This window comes from Entelurus aequoreus, linkage group LG19 (genome assembly GCF_033978785.1).
Source record: "Entelurus aequoreus isolate RoL-2023_Sb linkage group LG19, RoL_Eaeq_v1.1, whole genome shotgun sequence".
Lineage (NCBI taxonomy): Eukaryota > Metazoa > Chordata > Actinopteri > Syngnathiformes > Syngnathidae > Entelurus > Entelurus aequoreus.
In genome coordinates, this window is record NC_084749.1 from 19,491,059 (window position 1) to 19,511,147 (window position 20,089).

The 20,089-nt window shown below is 38.4% G+C and overlaps 1 protein-coding gene across 1 annotated transcript in view; it reads right to left on the reverse strand.

Moving 5' to 3' along the window:
- Nucleotides 1-20,089, reverse strand: part of kif14 (kinesin family member 14) — a 32,233-nt gene that overhangs the window by 7,561 nt on the left and 4,583 nt on the right. The window contains exons 4-27 of the mRNA XM_062028052.1: nt 17,997-18,095; nt 17,761-17,813; nt 16,851-16,881; nt 15,480-15,587; nt 15,255-15,371; nt 14,006-14,124; nt 13,252-13,424; nt 12,382-12,529; nt 10,885-10,948; nt 10,613-10,797; nt 9,342-9,444; nt 9,076-9,233; nt 8,834-8,981; nt 8,483-8,629; nt 6,866-6,998; nt 6,537-6,630; nt 6,218-6,359; nt 5,547-5,653; nt 5,050-5,150; nt 4,520-4,750; nt 2,326-2,513; nt 1,808-1,960; nt 188-310; nt 1-31 (exon numbers count right to left, since the gene is read on the reverse strand). The exon at nt 1-31 is cut by the window's left edge and continues 44 nt beyond it. Of these exons, the coding sequence (XP_061884036.1) occupies nt 1-31; nt 188-310; nt 1,808-1,960; nt 2,326-2,513; nt 4,520-4,750; nt 5,050-5,150; nt 5,547-5,653; nt 6,218-6,359; nt 6,537-6,630; nt 6,866-6,998; nt 8,483-8,629; nt 8,834-8,981; nt 9,076-9,233; nt 9,342-9,444; nt 10,613-10,797; nt 10,885-10,948; nt 12,382-12,529; nt 13,252-13,424; nt 14,006-14,124; nt 15,255-15,371; nt 15,480-15,587; nt 16,851-16,881; nt 17,761-17,813; nt 17,997-18,095 (2,956 nt within the window). The remainder of the gene's footprint in view (nt 32-187; nt 311-1,807; nt 1,961-2,325; nt 2,514-4,519; nt 4,751-5,049; nt 5,151-5,546; nt 5,654-6,217; nt 6,360-6,536; nt 6,631-6,865; nt 6,999-8,482; nt 8,630-8,833; nt 8,982-9,075; nt 9,234-9,341; nt 9,445-10,612; nt 10,798-10,884; nt 10,949-12,381; nt 12,530-13,251; nt 13,425-14,005; nt 14,125-15,254; nt 15,372-15,479; nt 15,588-16,850; nt 16,882-17,760; nt 17,814-17,996; nt 18,096-20,089) is intronic.

The following is a 20,089-nucleotide window of genomic DNA, read 5'->3' on the forward strand; positions in this document are numbered from 1 at the left end:
CAAGTGTCTTGGACTTAAGGCACTGCAGCACCTAGAAATAACAAAAACATTTTACTAGAACCCTAATTGTACTGGTCAGTAAGGACCTTAAACCAGAAAGCATGACTAACAAATTCAAAGGCAATTCTAAAACAAACAAAACAGGTGTGTTAACAAAGTTAGGTGCCCAAAGTGGTTCTGATCTTACTGGGTTCCTTGGATAAGCCAGCTGAGCGTCTCTTAGCATTTCTCTGGTGATGATCAGGCTTGCTTCCAGGAGTGAGTGGACGCCTTTAATGGCCCCTTTAAGTAAATACTCCACAATGGATGCCTTAAAAAAGAATTAGTAGAAGTAGTAAGAGAAGAAGAATAAAAGAAAAAAAAAAAGAACATAGACCTAGACGTGCACCAAAATGTTATTAAATGTGTGATTATTTTGTTTTGTGTTTTTGCCCTGTTACCCAACACTCACATACTGAACATTATTTGCTGTCAATCTTGTTTCATAAACCAAGCTACTGTAAACTTGGCAAATATTTGGACAGGGTCAGTTTGTATGCTTTTGTCTTTGCAGTATACACCAGTCACAATAAAGTATAAATAAATCATTTTATTTACAAAATTATATAATCGATAGCTAAGGATGTAAAAGTTGTGGTTAAATTTATATAACCAGTCAAATAAGTGGACATACTTCTATAAATATACTGCTATCAAAATGTTTTTGAACCGATACACTAACGATTACAAGTATTTGGAAATTGATACTGGTACACAACAATACCAATTTTTACTACTTTTGTGTGTTTTAATAAATATTACTTTTTGGGGGGGATAATAAAAAAACATTTTTTATTGCAACCTTTAAAAACTAGCAGATTATGATATCTGCTGTACAGTTGTTGTATCTTGTTTTATTTGATTTTTTTGGTATTATCTCACTTGCATGTATGACATTAAGTTGCACTGACAGCTGCAAGTCCAAGACGATAGCTGGCAGTAGTGTAATGTTTATGGCGTGTTTTTGGTTGCGCCTTAAAAAGTGTTAAAACTGTAAGTGTTGTACTTATTACGCACCAGCTGCTTGATTCCAACATGCATTTTAGTTGAAGTTTTCATTACCAAATTTGGAGGTGTTAAAATCGCCCTTGTAAATTGCTAATCACTAGCATATTAACAGCAAAGCATCAAGCTAGCGCTTTTTGAAAAAGAACAGCCTTACTTAACTTACATTGGAGAGTTTTTTGGGTACATTTTTTGTTCGCAATGAAAATTGTAACATTACCCAGAGGTAGTTTGACTGACTGACTCTCAGTGCTGCTGGAGTGATCGCTAAGTGCCAAAGTGCAAAAGTCACGCACAGCCCAGGCACCGTTTGATTCTACATGAATCGATGCCCGGTAGGACCAGTGGGATTCGGTCAATGCCAAAAAAAAGTAGCCATCCATAACTATAAAATAGGTGTCCCAGAACTTTTGACCGGTAATGTATAGTTTCTATAATTTTTGTATATGATGATACCACCCTGTGGCAGCTTATGAAAAAAAAAAAATATATATATGCAAATAAAAAATGAAAGGAACTAAGAAGAATGGCAAGAGAATTACTTTTTATACACTTGTAAGATATTTATAAGTGTATGTCTGCAGTTAGGAATGAGACAAACCTGTTTTAATTCAATAACTTCACACATCCCAATATTCTTGTAGCTCTGAGCTCCATAGAAGTAATATTCTATTCGTTGGTATTGTTGAACAGGGGCTTAATTACAGCTGACCCCAGAGCCTGACAGAGACAGCTGCTACTGAGGTATTAATGGTGGCGTTACCTTGCCTGTGGCATGGGCGCCCAGCTCCAGAACACTAAGCGGCATTCCTGACAGCGCCGCCAGATGGCTAAGTGCAAGCAACGCAGCATTCAGGCACCCGCCACTCTTCTTTCGTGCCTCAGCCACCATTGTTGTGATCTCAGATTCACAACCCTGGATAGAGGGAATATATTCAGTCAACTGGGGACTATTCAGTGGACTTAGTTGTTGATCAACAAACAATCTAAGAAAACACTCAGCATATTCGACAGACGACATTTGTGTATTTAGGTTCTGAGGCTTATGAGGAATTTAGCTTCATTTTCCATATATTCATGTTCTGTTTGAGGCTCAAGGTTGAGAATTCCCTGTGCTTGGCCATTTCCATAGACTCAAACAGCTCAGAGCAAAGACCTGTCAATCAATGCTTTGCATTTTTATTGCCCACCCAACGCTATCTTCAAAATTATTTGCCAGTTCAGATTTATCACACTTCAAGTATTTTAGATACTGCGGGAAAATAATTTGTTTATGCTCACTTGAATAAGCAGCTGGAGAAACCCTCCCATCTTCTTGACTTGGCTCTTGAGTTCTTCGACGAGGGTGTAGAGTGGGCCGCAGGAGGCTTTCACATTGGCCAGCCACTGCGTGACGACAAACACTGCACTCTCCGTGGCTGCGGTGGCCTTGATCAGCTCGGTCTGAGCCGCCAAGTTGCACATAAACACTGACAGTGGGAGGGCGGGAAAAAAATTTTATCAAAATATTAGCCAATTTTCTCTCTTTTATGAGATCAGTTATTAGGTGTTTGTTTGCTAATTATATATTCTAGTGTGATATTCAAGAGTAACTACAGTATATAATAATTTCTTATTACATATTATTTACATGTATCTGTTGGTGGTGGCCCACCACAAATAAATGTAACACTACATTCGCTTCTTAACACAGCTCATTTATGGTACGTCAAAGAATAAGACTACATAACAGCAGGTTATTATTAGCGTTGCCAACTTAGTGATTTTTTGGGGGTATATTGGTCTACAGATTATTCAGACCCCTCTTGATACTAAAAGGGTCTACCAGTAAATGTATTCATTTTCCGGTTTTACGGTACAAACCGAGGAAATTAACACAAAGGTCAAAAGAAAGGTGCGAAAGCGTGCAGCCTAGCTTTCGAGAAGAGACTGAAGACCTTCTTTCGTCGTTCAGTAACACGTTACCTTTCCAGTGTAATGTATGCAGTTCGTGGCGCATTGTAGAAATAAGCTCATCAACAACAAAACATGTACAAATAGAGCAAAACAGCATATATAAAACAAGAAAAGGCTAACATGTAAATACTAATAAGACAAAGATTTGTCTTTGAGTATACAATATGTGAAACATTTCTTAGCCTTTAAAAATTAGATGCACTTTCATCATGGCCAATTATGCAAATTATACCCCTACTGCCTCCAACCACCAGACATTGCAGTCCTGTGAGAAATAACGAGTCCCACACAATTTTTCAGTCGTAAGTAGGGATGGGCACCTTTCACATTTGAACCGATATGGTACAGATTTTCAGTACTTTTGTGTCATGTAGAAATACATGTTAATTTGTTACATAACATTTTTAATTGTTTTGTGTAACATTTAACACGGAGCTGATAACTGTGCTGTCCATCTTGTTTTCTTACACTTCTGAGTCTCATTTCCAAGTATGCCTTCATTTCAGTTCGCTGAGCCCTATAAAGTGTTTGTATTGTACTTTTAACACATCAGCTGTTTTGAGCGATACGCGTATTTTACTTGTAGTTTTCGTTCGCAAATTTGGATGCGTTAACATTGTTATTTAAAACCGCTAATGCTAATCAGTAGCATGTATATGGCATATCCAGTGTAAATTAGCACCGTCCTAGCGCATTTGGAAAAGTGTAGTTTTACTTTTGAGTGCTTTCTATCAGCATGCTTGCTTCGTTGGCGCGGACAATTGCAACATTGCCTCTACGTACTTTTGCCCCCAAGGCGCTTGAGCCAGTGCATAGTCTGCAACCAAACGTGATATCATATGCAACAAATGTATTGAATAGAGGTGGGAATCTTTGGGCACCTCCCAATTTAATTACGGCTACGATTCTGGAGCTACGATTCAATTAAAAATCGATTATTGATGCATCTATAATTTATGTATATTTATGCAGTTTCACATTTCTTTTCGTTTCACTAAATAAGCATTTATCACTAGCAACTTTTAAAAAACCGCACACTTGTATTAAGAAACAGTTAAATAATTCTCACATTTACTTAATTAATGGAAATGTGTGCAAAATTGTAAAGTGCCCTAAAATAAAGGAACTGGTCGGATCTCTTGGTGAGGTGGCTCGCTGCAGTCAGCCAAATCATAGAACTGTCTGCATTACCTTTTTTACAATAAATAAATCGATTATTGAAATTTACTAATCGATTTCATTATCGTCCATCTCCGAATTGCGATGCATCTAAAAATCTATTATTTCCCCCACCTTTAGTATTGAAATATGGTATTGTTTGATTTTCTTGTGAATCAGAGCCCGGAACTACCGACACAATTCGGGTTATACCTGTATAAGTACCGAATTCATTAAAACATCCATAATCCTAAATTTTCCGTAACGATATTCAAGCTTTTGATTACCTAAAATGGTGTTTATGAAAGACATAGCACTATTATTCTCTTTCAGCATGGACATAACCAAGGTTGAATCTCACCGCTCTCTTGGCTGTCGTCATCTAAACTGTCATACAGCTCAGAAATGATCTGGACTGCAGTGTACACCCGGTGCAGGTCTGAGGCAAGCTTATCAGCCAAGCTCTCCTCTGTGCCTCCAAAACCACGTAGACGAGCCACCGCTTGGCCCACCAGGTCCTTGCATATACCAGGCATGGCAGATTCTGTGGCACTGGAATGTCTGGAGGGCGGTGTGGCCACACCCATTAACCCTGGGAAAGACACGCCGATCACTTGGGGGTGTGGGTGGGGATGACTTCACCAGACATCATTTTTTACAACACTGTGTCATATTAAAAAGTCAATTTGTCACATAATCCTCCAGGACTCAGTTTATATTTGAAGTGGCAACACCCTTGGATTACATTTTACTTTTAAAAGGTGCAAGCAGGGGTTGGGTTTGGGAATGTAGATCTTCCCTGATTCCCATTCCAGGGCGCATCCTCCCAGAAGAATTAACAATACAGGTGTTTTTGTGATAGAATAATTCATTTTGTATTGTAAGGCTTACCATCAGAGTTGCAGGAGCCTTTGAGCAGACTCTGGATTGGATGGACACGGATCTCATAAAGACGTCCTGAGATTCTTTTGCTCTTTAACAAACTCCTGCTCCTACAAAATAGTACAAAAAAGTAATGGTCTATAATTAATTTGTCATAATTTATTATATTATTTGTCATGAAGCACAACAAAAGTATCAGATAAAACAAAATATGATGGGAATGGAGAATGCAGAAGACACAACTTGAGAGCAATAATAACCACATGGGATGACAGATGTTCTGCATTTGTGACTCTACATGTTTGGGGAAATCAACCCACAACTATCGGCCCCTTCTTCTAAGGAAACTAGTTTTAACTGCTGAAAAAAAATACATTCCATAACAGTTTGCAGCGGCATCCTGTTATTTTTTTAAGGTAAAAAAAATGGACGGGGATAGAACTGTCAGGTGTAAAGTCCAATTAAGAAGACGTATAGGGCGAGGCAAAGAGAAACTGGATAAATACCTTCGACGTGAGAAGGTGGATGTGGAAGCAGTGGAAGACGATATGTCTTGTTCCCACTCATCATCAGGGTCATAGAACACATCGTCATCCTTTGAAGAAAGATCCCCCTGTAGAGTTTAAACACGGCATGAACTAAAGTGTGGTGAAAAATGCATTTGTAAAGCTGAAAAGGGTTGTCTGAGATAAATAATTAAAATTAGCTGTAATTACTCAATTGCAATTTAAGCCAGTTGACTCGATGAAGCACTACGATTCCTGCTAGATTTCCCCATACTGAAGCAGCAGAAGTCTAACGCCATCCAAGAATGCCGAAACAATATGGAAACAGCGGACATTTATGTATGAAAATATGTAAAAGCGACTCTTGGTGAATTTGACAGAAAAAGCAGTTGGAAGGAGATACCGTAGAAGTGTACTCTCTAAGGTTAATAAATATACTGTAAATTATTATTACATTAATTATAAAACTACTGTAGTTGTTTTACTACATTAAATTGTATTGTTTTCCATACAATATTTTGAATCTAAAAGTGTATTTTTTCTTTTTAAAAAGGCATGCTACTTGTTTAAATTGTGCTATTTTAGGGGCCAATTTTCAATTCACTTCGATGGATGATGATGTGCTTTAAGTTAAGTTAGTTGAGGTACTAGTACTGTAGTTTCAAACAAACCTGCTCCAGTTCCCTCATGGCAGCCATGTTGTTTTGAAACTTGTCGATGCTCCAGAAAGTAGAAATCCCCAGTTTGGTTTTCTGGACCCGTACCTGCAGCACATCCTTTTGACCTTGGCTCGCATCAGCGGAGCTTTCATGCCTAAAAGTACAAAATTATCAAAACAGCATTTCACATTATCCAGATCTCATTGCAGCGCTTACTGCGATGAGGACATAATTCCATCCGTTTTCTATACCACGTATCCTCAATAGGGTCGCGGGGGTACATTCAAATATATTTTTATATGTATTTATTTATTATTGTGTACAGTTATACCTGCTGAAGACAGTCTTTTTCTTCAAGTTAGCACTGATCTTATTGGCTTCCTCGATCATCAAGGACAGCTTCATAGCATCCCAGCGTGGAGAAACTACAATAAAAGACACCAAACATATGTTTTAAACTGATAATGATTGTTGGCTGTTCATGTGAAAGGTCATCAAGCTGAATCCAGCAAAATCATTGTCAAAATAATAAAAGCACAGTAATCGGTCTTTCTCTGTCAAATCGACTAACAGCAGCCTAATAGTAGCACATTCTGGCCAAGTGATTCAGAATGCTTATGAAGGTGGAAAAGTCATAATGAATGAAGAAATATCACTCACCATCTATTGGCGTCTGGATGGCCCTCATGGCCCTTTTTTTCTGCATGTCTTCGAGCTCTTTGTTGAGCTTTTTTTTCTCTGCCTCCAATGCGTCCACAATCCTTGCTTGACGCACATGGTGTTCTTCCATCACCTAACGTGAAATGTATTGATAGATATTTAAAAAAACAACAACATGATTTTAATATGTTTAAAACGCTTCCTTGTGGTCCAGATAATATGTATTGGCTATGTTGAGGTGTAAATTGTGCATCAATTTTGCTTTTATAACCTGTTTTTGTGTCTGCAAAATGTTTGATTCTGGAAGTGTTCCCAAATTACAAATGAAACTACGCTTCACCCTCTCCAAAAGTATCATAATGTATCTTTTGAAAATGTTCACCGTTTCAATATGTATATTGACAGACACAGCCCGGACACAGTCCAAAATACACAACCCGGTCAAATCATTACGTACACTTGCACACTCGCTAATTGATTCAGACTCTGTATAAAAAAACATTTATGTCACTGCATGTGACATGTGTGTTATTATGCCCATGCCAGGATTATATTAAAAAAATACTTTATCTAACCTAGCCCCTCCTCCTCCGGCTGAGAGCCTGACTTAAAAGTGCTTCCACCTTGTGGTGACGTCACTACATAGCCAGATTGCAAAACCCCACGAACAGAGACATCCAAAACTTAGCCCGCCTCAACGCATGAACCTTACTATATGACCCTTCAGCATTTTTCAAGTATCCAATATTGTAACAACGTTATTAACTCAGAAAAGACGAAATTCCTCATAGGTTCCATTTAGAAATCAGTGGCCACACAGTGAACAAACTTAAGTGGGTTAATAAATCTGTAGTTGCATTATTGAAAGAGGCTAAACAATAGTTATTTCACTTAAACATTTAGTGTAAATTCCCTGTTTTAAACAGTTAACCAATGGCTGTCTATCATTTGTGGCCAAAATTGAAGCAGATGTGCAAGTAACATTATGAAACAGCGTAAAGGTTTCAACTTTGGGGGAATTGGGGTACTCCAAAAATCACGATTCTTAATTATGCAGATTCTAAATCGATTCATAAATTTAAAAAATATATATGTATTTTTTAAAAATCATTTTTTTTATTTTATAACTATCATAACCTTTTTGAAAAGGTTTATATATTTTTATACATAGTTTTATAATTACTAGGTGAAATATATATATACATATATATATATATGTGTGGAGAGGCGGGGCCGGCAGGCCGACAGCGAGGCAGGGCACACCTGTGAATCCATTTTTTCACTTTAATAATTATTATACCAAATAATACAATGCGACAATCCATTTAATCAAGGATCGTGTTGAATCGACAATTGATTCTTAAACAAATCTTAACACCAAGAAAAGGAATGATCTCGGATCGAATCATGACATGCCCAAAGATTTCCACCTCTATCAGGTATGTTTGTTGCGTTATAGGTGTTAATAAAAGTAAAGGAGCCACCTTTGCTTAAAACAAGAAACCACAATGGTGTGTTTAGGAATATCATTACTCATTTTCGCTGGAGCAAATCCTCTCCTGCACAACACCAGCCAACTTTCCACTTTCAAAAGAAAGTATTAGTTTTAACTCTGACCTGGGTCTCCATATGGAGGCGGAGGCGTTTCTTCTGAGAGTCCACCTCCTGCTCCAGCCCCAGCTTGGCAATCTTCAGGTCTTCCATTTGGCTCGCCACCCTCTGCTGGTCGAGCTCCTGGAGACGCTTGCGCTTATTTTCCTCGTTCTGAATGAACGACATTTTTGGTATAACTCAAGACTGGTGGAAAAAAAGCGAGCATGCATACAGTATGTGTCCAAGTCTGCCAACGGTCAGCTAATAGGAACTATAAAAAGAATCTGTGTCAAAAACTGTACCCTTACAATGATTGCAAATAGAAAACAGATAATAAAAAAATGACACGTGTAATTGTGTAAAATGTTTCTGTACCAGCTCTTTCTCCAGTATTTGGATTTTGTCCTCATACAGGGCCTTCTGGTTAGACAACTCTTTTTGAGCCACCTCTTTGGCCATCTGGATTCCCTGCATCATTTCCTTTTTGGCGTTCACGTGAGCCTCTTCGATTTCTGCCTCCAGCCTGGGACACAAAAATACAGCTCAGAAGGGAATTCCACCCTGATAAAGGTCAGAATAAACAGGCCTCTGACTGCCCTGTTTTTTTTTAAACTTACTTAGCTCTCTGAGCAGAAAGCAGCTCGTTTTTGGCAAACTCAAAGTCTTTGTGGCCGTCACCTGCACCAGTCCAACATGACACCCGCTTCCCACTTTGCACCTCTGCTGGATGGTTGAAACGCAGGTAATGGTCTCCACCTAGAATCACTCGGTCACCCTGAAAACGGACATTAAGAAATGATTCCAGGCGATTCACAAAAGGACAAAAAGATTTGATTCAAATATAAATGTCTTCGAAAAATATGTGTAATTATGATATACTTACATGTTGCAAAACGGTGGATTGTGAGATTAAGTTTCCATTCACAAAGGTCTTGGCATTGTCCATTGGAGTGATGCTGACAGTGCCATGGGTGTTGGTTATAATACTGTAGCAAAGAAGAAACCCATTAAATTTTTGGAGTAGATCCACATGAAGGTACGGTGCCAGGATTTTTCCCCCCACAAGATACTGTATTCATTAGATAGATTTATAATATCGGCACATATCTCAGAGGATGTACAATTTGATGCTAATTATTGACATTTAGGTATCAAAATAGCTAATAATAATAGTTAATGGTTATGATTTCAGTTTGCCGTAGGGGTGTTCAGATCACGGTTTTATGCTTCCCCTAGTCCAATTATCCATGAGTGAGATTGGTCGATACCAATACCGATACAGATCACATATATTAACTGTAATTATTTTCATTTATCTATGGTGAGTGCTATTAATAGTTTCACAATAACAACACAATATGTTAATGTGGTGGATTGATTTTTTTTTTTTTAAACATGTTTAAAAAGTGTTAAACTACTTCATGTGCAAAAATAAAAAATAGTTACTTACCGGTAGTCTCTTTTATAGTATACAATTATTTGAGCAAAAAAAAGTCAATAGTACACAATAACTAAACAAAATAGCATAGACTACAATCTAATATACTCATTTAAATACTGTTTTTGTCCTCAGAGTCCTCCCTTGTACAGGGAATTAACAACACATGCAGCAAAAAATTATTTTAAAAAAATAATATCGACCTATTCACTCTCGTATCGATCCACCCTCCTCTTATGCGTACTGACTACCAAAATTCTGACACACCAACAGCTGTTATATTATCCTCTCTCTAGACTAATTAATCTACTCGTTAATTTCCTTTTAATAACTGCTTACTTTCTGTTGTAACACGCCTCCATCTACACTTCCTAAAGTTCACCAAATACTTATTTCTACCCTTGGTATGGACACAACCAATTTATGGATTGATCCACTAACAGCTGTTATATTATCCCCTCTCGAGACTCTTTATTAATCAGGTAGCTTAGTGGTTAGTTTAGCTATGAGCATGCCTGCTCCTGGCTTTCTCGTGGTGTGTAACATGTTTATCCTCCTTCTCCAGTGATAATACTTGGAATATTAACAAACTTAGAAAGTTAGATTATTTTCAAATGTTTTAATTATTATTAGCTTACACATACTATTACATATAAGCCGCTGGCCGCTTGTCAGCCGGGGGACTTAAAATAAATGGTGTCGGCCACAATTCTCACCAGTGCTGGTCAGCAATGAGTGCTCCAGTCAGCTGGATGTCATGGGAGGAGTCAGATTTGAGTTTGCCCACCGTGGTTCGGCCCTCTTTGATCATATAGAGAAGCATTTCCGACAGCTGAGGGTCCTCGTTCAGGTTCACCAGATTTGGCAGACGGTTGTCCACTTTAAACGTCACACCTGATTTCTGCCAGCAAGCAGAGCAAAAAAAAAAATTGACTCATGTAGTGTTTCACTAATTGAGGCAATTTGCATTCTGCTCAATGCAACATACCTGCAACTCTTTTGTTTCTTCACGTTTACGAATTTCAGCTTGCTCCAGTTTCTCTCTCCATGCCCTTTATTTTGTAATTAAAAAAATACACAGAGTTATTTTGTTTTACAAGAGGGAACAAATTAATTACAAGATTGAATTCATTTAAAGCATTCCTTTTAATGGGCAAATGTTTAAAGAGGACCTATGATAATTTTAATATGAATATAAAATAATTCCTTGTGGTCTAGATAATATGTATTGGATATGCTTTGTTGAAAAAAATGTAAAATAAAATAAAAAATTATATGCTTTGATGCAAATTTTGCATGAATTTTGCTCCAGTCACTTTATAGCCCGTTTTGTGAGTCTCTCTGCAAGATGTTCGATTCTGGAGGCATTTCTGGAATGCAAATGAAACCACAGCCCATCCGCTCCAAAAGTATCATAATTTATCTTTTGAAAATGTTCACATCTTGAGGTCGTCACAGCTATTTTTTCTCTAGACGCGGTCAAAAATAAACTTCATAAACATTATATAGATTCACAAGGGCAACAACATTAGGTAAACCTGCACACTCGTCGATCGATTCAGAGAGTGCATTAAAACATGTTTTTAGTAGCATTTACGTCACTTCATGTTGCACGTCAGTGTAATTATGCACATTCTACGACTAGATGAAAAGAATACTTCATCTTACCTTTTGTGTGTTACCTCAGCCTCTGGCTGAAAGCTTAAGGTTAATGGGTCGTTTATGTTTTTTTTTCTACATTTAAAACACTTCCTTGTGGTCTACATTACATGTAACGGTGGTGCTTTGGTCAAAATATATTTTCTTTTACAGACCATCTTCAAGCCGCTCTCTGAATGGGCCATTTTGTGCCGAAGCCCTCCTTCAAGTCAAGCCTTCTTAGACTGCGTCTCCAAAAAAGAAGGAATTTATTGACCACAACGGAATAAAAAAGTTATTGGGGTAAAGTTCTACAATATTTGGAGATATTTGCTGATGTAACTAAGGCAAAATACGTCATTTAAGTCTCCAATTCTAAACAGCTCATTTGTAACAAGTTTGGAAGAAGGCAAGATTTTTATATAAATATCTCTTTCATGCCTCCATGGTTTGATTTCACATTTTTAGAATCCTAAATACACAAAAACAGGTACCAACAGGAAAATAAAGTTGGTTCTGAGTGATAGGTCCCCGGTAATGTCTAAATAAGTGATTTTACTTTGGGGTGATGTCACAACCTAGCCAGGCTGCAAAACCCCATAAACAGAGGCATCCAAAAATGTGCACAAGCTCATGTCAAAATGCTTTAGCCTTATGATCTGATGTGTTGGCCTTGTTTAACACGAGTATCCAACACTGTAATACTTATAAGTCAGAATAGACTAAACTCATCATAGGTCCCCTTTAAAAATCAACACAGTTTACATGAACTAAGCATTTATTCAATCATTTTGGGCTACTTAATATCCTATTATACAAGGATGATTATTATTTCAGTGTTGCTGACCTGTTGGCCTCCATCATTTCTCTCTCTTGCTGGCAGAGTTTGTTTTTCAGCGCAGTGATCTCCTGCTGAAACAGCCTGACGCGCTCTGGTTGGATACCCTGGGAGCTGGCCTGGGCCGCTCGCAGATTTTCCACCTCCGCTTTCAGCTCTGAGCAACACGCATCGGTTTCAAACATAAATGTCAATGTGAAAACAAAAAGTTAGAAAAGATCAACAGTAAACTCCGGACAAAAGTTCAGCTCATCAAAAGAGCATTATGGACCTAACATTGACCCAAATTCTAACCTCTGAGTCACACCCACTTTGATTTCCATACTATGTCAGGGGCTGTGAGAGAAATCCACAGCATGAGCTCCCCTTCGTGCTAAAAACGTCAAACGGCGGCCTGATGATCTAATGAAAAATAATACTTGCATGACAGTTATCCGCCATGTGCAGCTGACAGTGCATAAATATGGGCCGGAGGCAAGGTTAGGGCCCAGCCCTTAATTGAAGTGGGCAGTGCATAAGCTGTTGATGGATAGATGGGCAGACAGGAGGGCATAGGGGAGAGAGAGGAGATCAAGAGCAAGACATAAATAGAAAAGTAAAGATTCACATATGAAGAAAGACAATGAGGAGATCATGCAAAGCGGATGGACACAAGGAATCTCAAATAGGGACTCAGAATGCAGACAAAACACAAAGAAAATGAATCAGAAGAAAAACAAGTTTTCCCTGGGCAGTGAGGTGTGAGTGGCAAGGTGAACACAGCGATCACAAAACTAGTCATTCACATAAACCATCCACTAAATCGCTCAAATCACTACAGCCCAAATGTCAACAAGTTCAAACCATTCGGAAACACGGTGGGTCATTTACATAACTGACCTCGGATTAGCTTGGCACTCGTGTCCTCGTTGACCTTGGCCACATTGATGATGGTGCGGGCCTGTTGGGCGTACCGCAGAGTGCTGAGGCTTTCCTCCACGTTGCTGCCCGCTGGGCTCAGCGTGGCAATCATGGCTGTCTTGGAGTTGCCACCCAGGCTCTCCTTTAACAACCTGATGGAGAGGTGGAGGTAGGATAGGTTAGCTCAACCCTCTCAGTCAGGGATATTCAACTAAATTAGTTTGGGGGCCACATTTACAGAAAGCTAACGAGCCGGACTTCTCCCTTTACTATTATTCTTATTTTATATATTCCGTAGAACCAGTGTCCGCTACAGTAGACATTCAGTCTTGGACTATTTATTTTGTCAGAGTTACAGGAGTGCTCGGCTGTTTTTTAAGGACCTTCTGCTAGCCACCTCTGTCAGCTCGGGGTCCAAAAATGCAGTATGAGCTAGGAGGGATCAACTTTTGTGACTAGCATTGAAAGGCCTTAATCAATATTGGCAATATCATATACTTATTCATGGAAATCACTAATCAGTGGCTGATCGATCACTGCATCCCTGATAAAAAATTTATAAAAATAAAGCAAAAACACAGATGGCCCTAGTTGTTTTGTTCTAATGTCTTTGAAAGCTAAAGAAAGCCAAGAGTCAACTGGTCGCACCAATAGCCTGCTTGATAATTGATCAAGGTGTGTCTAGGATATAAGATTAATTAATTATTGTTAAAAAGATGACCAGTTCACTCACCATGTGAGGACAGACTCTCGATAAGGTATGAAGATCTTTTTTCTGGTTAGCGCTTGCTCAGCCAGTGCAGAGATGACTTTTCCAAGTGTAAGCAGAGATTTGTTTATGCCCGCACCCTCCTGTAATGACACAGAAAAATCTCTTTAAAAATATAAAAATAGCAGAAAACTAAAGCATTCATAGTGTAAAGCGGAGGTCTTCACCAGGGCCTGTGACTCCCAAGAGGTTCGCGGAGGTACTGCAGTAAGAACGTTAAATATTTAGTTGATTGGACTTTTTCATGTACTGTGACCCCGAAAGGGACGATCGGTGGAAAATGGATGGATGTATACTATTTTTCCACAAATGTAAAAATCTTTAAATACACTTTAACATCGATCCAACACACTGTATTGTTTATAAATGGCACAGGCATAGACACCCTTCTTATGTATCTTGCAGTTTTAAAATAAAAATATAAAACAACTATGTTATTGCATTTACGATAACTAGCGATTAGCACTCTGGTTGCCAGCTAGCGATTAGAACTGTGGTTGCCAGCTAGCGATTTGCGGACTACATGCGAGATAGAAATGACAGTTCCATTTGCCAGTGAGCAATTTGCGGACTTGTTGCCTGCTAATGAGTAACACGCTAGTTGCCAGCTAGCGATTAGTGCTCTGGTTGCCAGGTAGCGATTAGTGCTCTGGTATGTATATACAAAGGTAGCGGTTTGCGCTCTCGTTGCCAGCTTGCAGTTTGCGCTCTCGTTGCCAGCTATTGACTTGTGGCCTAGTTGCCAGCTAGAAATTAGCAGTCTAGTTGCTAGGTAGCGATTAGCATGGCAGTTGCCAGCTAGTGATTAGCATGCTATTTACCAGATAGCAATTAGCGTGCTATTTGCCAGCTAGCTATTATCGGCACTACTGCTATTTGAATAGTATTACACAATAACAACGTACCGTTATGACCAGTTTAATATACTGTAAAACACATTTTTTGACCAGATATACAAGTAAGTTTGGGGGTCCCTGGCCGGTACAACATTGAAGACTTCTGCTCTAAAGTCAATCAGTACTCCAAATAGGTTCATTAGGTCTTCAAAAAATTATGCAATTTATCATTCTTATAGCCGTACGGAAATAAACACAGGTCTGGCTATAAGAATAACACATTGCATCAATCAGCGCTAATTTTTTTTGGCAAGAAAACAAAATCATTTTTTCTTTAAATGAAATCCAGCAAACAGGTGTCTTAAAGCTATTTGTACCCTAAGTCGCTCTCCGCTTGTCTTTGCAGAGTTTGAACGTTCGCTGCCGGCCAGATCCACCAAGTTGATCCTACTGGTGATGCTGTGGTCATGTTCTTCTCCAGCCACAAACTCTGTCTGTGAACCGGCACAGAGAGTATACATGTATGACATTTGTAGAATCACAGCATGAAGATATATTTGCAGTCAATGAACATGCAATCAAGTGACGAAGACATTCAGTACCTTAGTCTGAGTCATTACAAGAGTAAAGACGGAGTGAGACCTGGAACTCTTGTCATTCATTCCAGTGGCGGCTGTTGCTCTCTGCTTGTTTCCTAGTTCCAGCCATCCCTGGAAAAATGACATAGCCAATTACTGCATCACTTACTGTAAGGGTTACAGGCCAGTAATTGTTGTCTGCACAACATTCTGAAACACATCCACATGCAGTACTGAATTTTCTGTATATCATATGTGTTGATGTACATCACGTGTGTCAATAATATGTGTTAAAAAAGTATTTTATTTTTTCTTACTAAATGTCCTTGTTCTTCACATTTGACGGAACAAAAATCAGGCATGTGATTTGACCACAATGAAACAGACTGAAAAAATTTCCGGGGGTCTGGGGGACGAAGGCCCCCAGCCAGGTCCAACATGACAATGTTGTTGCGTGAAAATCTAATTTGTACGAGTTTAAAATGATCGCAATGCTAACTTTTGTTAGCTTAATACATGTACTGCATGCAGTTGTATATCTTTTAAACTTCAATGTTACCTATTAATGCATCAAATGTTATTTCATTATACACTTTTTTGTTAAAATTAAATAAATAATTTTAAATATCTGCTTGACTTGTGTTTTCAAAGCAACCTATACATCAAAGTATACACTGTAAAAATGGCAATAGACACTACAGTGAAAGCTTAGTCGGCAGGGCAGAATGTTACCAAAAAAAAAACTGTGTTACCGGTTTTCCATTTCCAGTAATTCATCCATGCGCCCATCCATTTTTACTGCTTGTCGGTCTCGGGTTGCGGGGGTTGGCTGGAGCCTATCCCAGCTGCATTTGGACATAAGGCGGGGTACACCCTTGACAAGTCGCCACCTCATCGCAAGGCCAACACAGACAAACATTCACACTCACATTCGCACACTAGGGCTAATTTAGTGTTACGCAATAAATTTTAAAAAGTCAGCAGATTTTACTGTACAAAAAAATTCAACTCAGTCGCCATAATTATACGATAAAAACACTGAAAATTGTTTACTATTTACAGTAGTATGCTGTAAAAGCCCCTGTAAATTTTACTGTAATATTCTGGCAACTGAGCTGCCAGTATTTTGCAGCAAAATCTACAGATTTTGTGTACAATGTACGCAAAAAAATATGTAATAATCAAATGCATATACAATTCTGGCAAATTTCCTTATTCATTTATAATTATTTATACCCCAAAAGGGACAAGCGGTAGAAAATGGATGGATGGATTATTCACTGTTACAGTCATCCGAAGGCAGCCATAACTGCAATATGGCCTTCAGTAAAAGAAGTTTGACACCCCTGATGTAAATAATATATATTTATGAATATAAAAATATGCTGAACTTACTTGAATATCAGTGTAAGCGCTCACAATGTTCCTGTTGAAGAAATAAACCAATGACTGTCAGCACAGTTTTAGACAATACATTGGAACTTTTTTGCGAACATTTTGATTTACGAACCATTAGATCGAGCCAAATATGGCTCTACGTGCGAACTATGTCTCTGTGTACGAACACTATTTATTAATTTTGTGTAGCCATTTTGTGATTGCTCGTATTGAAGCAAGTTTTTTTTTAATTGTGATGATAACATTTTTCTGGGAAAAGATTGCTAAAGTAGACTTATATCACAGCGGAGGAGAGGACACTACCTCTTGTTCAGCTATGTCTCCTCCAAGAGCACACACACGGCCCTTCCTTACCCACCCCTCCGTTTACCCGTTTGTCTGCTCCTTTCTCTCCTCTCGTGACCTGCTTTTTTGCTGATAATGTAAAAGTGGGTTTTACTTTTTTAAATGTGTATCAGTTTTACTCTACAGAGGATGTGTTGTTGCAATAGTAATCATGGTTGTTATAATTGAAGGATTTGTGTGATTTCTGACTGTTTGTGAGGGCACCGAAGGGACTGCTGTGTGAGTGCGTGTGTAGGCAGAACAGCGCATACAGAACAGTTGAGCTTGTCGTCGTTGTTTTAGCTTGTTATTAAATACCGTAGATAGTTGATCCATCACCCTCGTGTTATGTTTTTTTTATATAATATATGTGTATGTTGTGTTCCAAGTGTGACAAACCTTCACTAAAATATGTACTTTTGTCAAGGCTTGAACTTTTTACTCATATTTACATTGTTTCTTATGGAGAAATTTGCTTCGATATATGAACTTTTATATTTATGAAACATGTTCAAGATCCAATTAAGTTCGTAAATCAAAGTTCCACTGTAATGCAAAACATGAAAAAAAAACAGGTTCTTACGCGGAGAGGTCTGCAACATAAGGTCCATGGATTGGATGCTCCCTCACCCTCAGCTGGAATCACAAAACATAGCATTATTTGAAATATCTGAAAAAAGATCACCATGTTTAAAAATTGAAAATTGTCGACTTGCTTATTTGAAGTCATTTTTCCCTCCAATTGTGCATGAGTGACAGGGGGGGGAAACAACGACAACAAAAAATCAGTGTGATTTTTCCTGGATGCCAACTACTTACAGGCATCCTCCTCTGGTTCGGGTCATCTCTGGTCACCAGGAGGTCATGGATCTTCTCATTGTACACTTCAAAGTAGCTCATCTCTACATGACATTTGACCTAGGAGGAAATGCTCAGTATGAGTCATTTTAAGAGCCATATAGCTGTATGAACATTTCTTCCTTTAAATAAGGTAACTGAAGTAAAAACTAGGACCCACCGATTATCGGCAGCGATATTTGATATTTTGACATAAATCTGTAACAGCCTTTTTTTGTTTGTTTGTTTGTTTGTTTGTTTGTTTTAAAACTACAACATAACTGTATCAGCAGATACAATATATACAAATATGATACCAGTATATTTTAAAATAACAAAAATGTGTGAAGTATATAGTAATAACCCAGTGCTCAAGCACCAGCCTTTTGGTGGAACCCATTTTTCTTTTTATTCATTTAATAATAAAAAATACTTTCATTGTCAATAATTCTTCCCAAATATGTTTTGAAATCTGACAGGGCCTTTATTTGAGCTCTTGTGAAAAAAATTTCCCGGTCTCCTCAGCTGCGTTGACCACGGCACTCATGCGGCCACGCCCCCTCTTTCCCTCCTTCTAATGCAGTGCTGATCGTCGACAGTACGTCTCCTTTTTTTGCAGAGGAATCCAGTTTATGTCCTACTTTTCCGGAGTCTTCCAGGTCCCGATTTGTTTGTTTTTCGCTACTAAGGCAATTGAGTCGCTCAACGAGCCTCCGTCCGCAACAGTCGCAGTGTGGGCTCATTAAAGAAGCGCCACGAGTTTCATGTTCCGTGATTCAATCAAATAACGCAACAGGTTGGACATGAAGACGACAGTAAATACAGTATATCCAAATTTTGTGTACGAATCTTTAAAAATAAGAGACTTATTATAGAAGTAAAGAAGAGCAAACTATATGGTTGAAAACGATAATGATCCCAAAAAACATAAAAAAGATGGGAAGTCCTCAAAGGCTTATTTTGAAAATGTAATTTTGTTTATATATGATATGCAATCTGTTGTTGTATTCCCTATTTTAAGTGTACATAAATGAAGGTATGTGTTGCTGAGTTCGACTTGGATGTGATCTGGACTGTACATGGGTGCTTAATTTGAAAATTTATTTTTGTTTGTGGATTGTATGCAACCTGTTGTGTTCCCTGGTTTTTGGTGTACATGGGTGAAGGTGTGTGTTGCTGAGCCCGATCTGGACGTAATCTGAACTGGACCTGGTTTTAAGAACCCTTTTGAACAATCTGATTTCATTGACAACCCGGTCTGGTGAAGTTAAGGTCCTTCGTTTGTTTTGTTTAAAAGTAAAGCAATATAAAAACAATTACATAAAAAATAGTAATTAATGAAAATGTTAGTGGACCAGCACCAGCATGTGTGCTCTAAAGACTGTATCCCTTGCAGATTGTATTATTCTATATGGCAGGAACCAGAAGTTTTTTTTAATAACAGAAAGAGACAGCCCCTTTTGTGTAAATGAGTGTGGATGAGTGTGAATGGGGGAGAGAGGGTTTTCTTGGGTTGATGCACTAATGGTAAGTGTATCTTGTGTCTTTTTTTATGTTGTTTAAAATAAATAAATAAATAAAAAAACAATTAAAAAAAAAAAAAAGAAGAGCAAGCAGCAGATAAATGATAAATGGAATATACTTGTATAGCGCTTTTCTACCTTCAAGGTACTCAAAGCGCTTGGACAGTATTTCCACATTCACCCATTCACACACACATTCACACACTGATGGAGGGAGCTGCCATGCAAGGCGCTACCAGCACCCATCAGGAGCAAGGGTGAAGTGTCTTGCCCAAGGACACAACGAACGTGACTAGGATGGTAGAAGGTGGGGATTGAACCCCAGTAACCAGCAACCCTCCGATTGCTGGCACAGCCACTCTACCAACTACGCCACGCCATCCCCAGATCACACATTCACATATTTTCTGTAACATCCAGGAAGAAATTATGTCAGCCAGTTTGAAAAATGTCTCCACTATAAGCTACGTGAAGGAGCCCAGAATGTTTATTTAAATCTTCGCAATATTTCAGGGAAAACCTTAAAATCCATAAACTGCTATAAACCTGTGA